Source organism: Clarias gariepinus, chromosome 19 (genome assembly GCF_024256425.1).
Source record: "Clarias gariepinus isolate MV-2021 ecotype Netherlands chromosome 19, CGAR_prim_01v2, whole genome shotgun sequence".
NCBI lineage: Eukaryota > Metazoa > Chordata > Actinopteri > Siluriformes > Clariidae > Clarias > Clarias gariepinus.
This window is the reverse complement of record NC_071118.1, coordinates 3622478-3625195: the sequence shown is the minus strand read 5'-3', so window position 1 is coordinate 3625195 and position 2718 is coordinate 3622478. Positions and strand designations below refer to the sequence as shown.

The 2718-nt window shown below is 33.8% G+C and overlaps 1 protein-coding gene across 1 annotated transcript; it reads right to left on the bottom strand.

Annotated features, from left to right (window-relative positions):
* Positions 1 to 1368: 1368 nt before the first annotated feature.
* Positions 1369 to 2322, bottom strand: LOC128507618 (olfactory receptor 52N2-like). The gene has a single exon (XM_053478659.1). The coding sequence runs from the start codon at positions 2305 to 2307 to the stop codon at positions 1369 to 1371; it is 939 nt and encodes a 312-aa protein (XP_053334634.1). The 5' UTR covers positions 2308 to 2322.
* Between the last annotated feature and the right edge of the window lie 396 nt (positions 2323 to 2718).

Genomic DNA, 2718 nt, shown 5'->3' with positions numbered 1-2718 from the left:
TTCTAAATGTGTACCAGCTTTTATTGGTATACAGATATGTGTGTATAAGCTATGCAGCAAAATCTTGTGTCAGGGGCCCAGACTCTCAGACATCCTAATGGCAGCAGATTTCAACCTGTCTGCCAATTTCTATGAATTTTTAAGCATATTAAAACCTTTAAATCCCCGCTGTGACGACGCCTTAAACTTAAGCCGAAGAGTGGTTAATAATAACTTTCTATGTGACATTAGATTGAGTGACATCACATTAAGTGACATCATAGTGTGATGCTTTTTTTCTGTCATCTGGGAGGTAATTTTCCAGATTTTTTGGGGTCTAAACAAAAAATTTCCCAACAACAACAACATCATTATTATTATTACTACCTCTATTCGACAGCAGTTGCAGTGCATACAAACCACAAAGATTTATTATCATTATTTTTGATAAAAAGAAAACAATTCCAGATCTGTTGGTTCTGTTTAATATTCCCTACAGCATTCACTGTTAGAAGCAAACACCAGATGAGACCCAGGACAAAATGCTGACTGGGAACATTTGTAGTAACTTTCCAATATATAGATAAAATATTAATATTTGTAGCATGGTGTGTTGTTTGCATTAAATTTTGCATAGATTATACAGTTTATTGATCATAACTTAAAAGTAACATATTTATATAATTACATACATATACAGTACATGCTGCACAAATGTCTTAGGCATCTTAATATTATTAATTACAAATGTTTGCTTTGCATAATTATTTATGACAATAAATATCTTATTAATTATTAATCTAGTAATTACTTAACCATTAAATTATTTTTAAAATTACACTGAAATGTTTGCACATCAGTATAGGAGGCAAAATATTACACAATAGATCAATTTTCAAAGTAAAAAAATTATGCTGAATGTTGAGGATTACCTGCAAACATATAATCAAGTATGACGAACAAAGACTCCAGAATACATATGGCACATTCTTTAAAATCTAAGCAGCCAGTTCCCTGAAACCTGTACAAAGTGTACCTGAGATCACTGAGCGATTTCTTTAAAGCAAACACTTTTCGCCCTTTGTCTATTTAAGTGCAGTTTAAAACATAACATATATTAATAAAATGATGGATAATGTAATACTTACAGATAGGTTAAACTGTTTTTTTTTAGGCTTATAAATATTTTTTTCCGATAATATTTTACCTCTTATAGCATATATGTATCTCTTGGTGACAGTGGTCTAATGTTATACATGCTATATATTTTTTTGTATAACATGCCATTATTGCCAGTCATGCTGCTTACATTTGCATTTGTAACACTTCAGTCATAAAGCATACAAATATGTTCATATTGTATAGTTTAAATATTTACTTGTAAGGAAGTTATCCTGGAATCACTTTTCTTCTCAGGAATATCTGCTTAAGGCCCTGTCTAATTTCTTTGGTCTGAAGGCCGTATACGACAGGGTTAAGGCTTGATGGAATAACATAAAATAAGACACTGGCCACATTTCGAAGTTCCTCATAAGCTGAGAAACGGTGCAAAATAATAACAGTACAGCCACATCCAAGCAGAATGAGATACACAATCAGATGTGTGCTACATGTTTTTATGGCCTTGCCTTTCAGCATGCTGTTTTTATTTTTTAAACATACATGTGCGATCTTGAGATAAGTAACAGCGATACATGATATTGACATCGTCCAAAGCACGACAGAGGTGAATAAACCAACAATCTGATTAAGTGACAAATTCTCACAGGAAAGTTTAAACAGAGAAGCATTGTCACAGAAGGGATTAGATATCACTGAAGTACAATGAGAGAGCCTTGCTGTGAGGGCCAAAAGAGCCCCGACTGGGACAGTAGCAATTATCCAAGCTATTACAGAAAGCCTTATAACCATCATGTTATTTATTATGGTGTGGTATCTTAATGGGTGACATATGGCCACGTACCTGTCAAAAGCCATGATAATTAATATAGTGTGTGCACTCGTACTCAAAGAGTGAACACCAAAGGCTTGAATTACACAAGCGACAAAGCTGATATACCTGTCAGATTCAGCCACAATGTCTTTGAGTAAACCAGGCAGTACGACAGTAGCGCTGATTGCATCACTCAAGGGAAGGTTACAGAAAAGGAAGTACATTGGTTTGTGAAGAGCTTTGTCCATTGCTATCATTATGACAATGCCAATATTAGATACCATAATAAACAGATAGATCAAGAAAAGAAGAGCAAAAACTGGATAAGATGAATAACGTGTGATCCGCAATCCTTCAATCCTGAGAATCTCATATCTGTATGATCCATTTTCCATCACCTTCTACAAGCCTGTAAAAATACCAGGATATTAAATTTTTTTGTGTTAATCTGTTCCATGTTTAATAATATCACATAAATTATATGCATTTACATTTCAATACTGTAACATTTTACAAAAATTAAACAACACCTTGCAAGAAATGTGTCGTATTTGTCTTTTCACTGCTCATCGATTACCTGTTGTGCCAGTGGTCTGTGCAACTTTTATAATCCATACTGTTTCCTTGTGACTTTCTGGCATGGCAACAGCAATCCGATAACAAATCATCACTTGAGAGTTAACAAACAATGTGATATTATCGGAGGACATCTACCCAGGGTATTAATATTCATACAAACCTATGAAAAGTTACCATTTGAATCCCAAGGGATTTTCCTGTGTGTTTAGAGAATTGCATGTTTTTTT

Excerpts from the sequence above, each read along its gene's own strand:
- LOC128507618 (XM_053478659.1), bottom strand. The coding sequence starts at position 2,307 with ATGGAAAATGGATCATACAGATATGAGATTCTCAGGATTGAAGGATTG.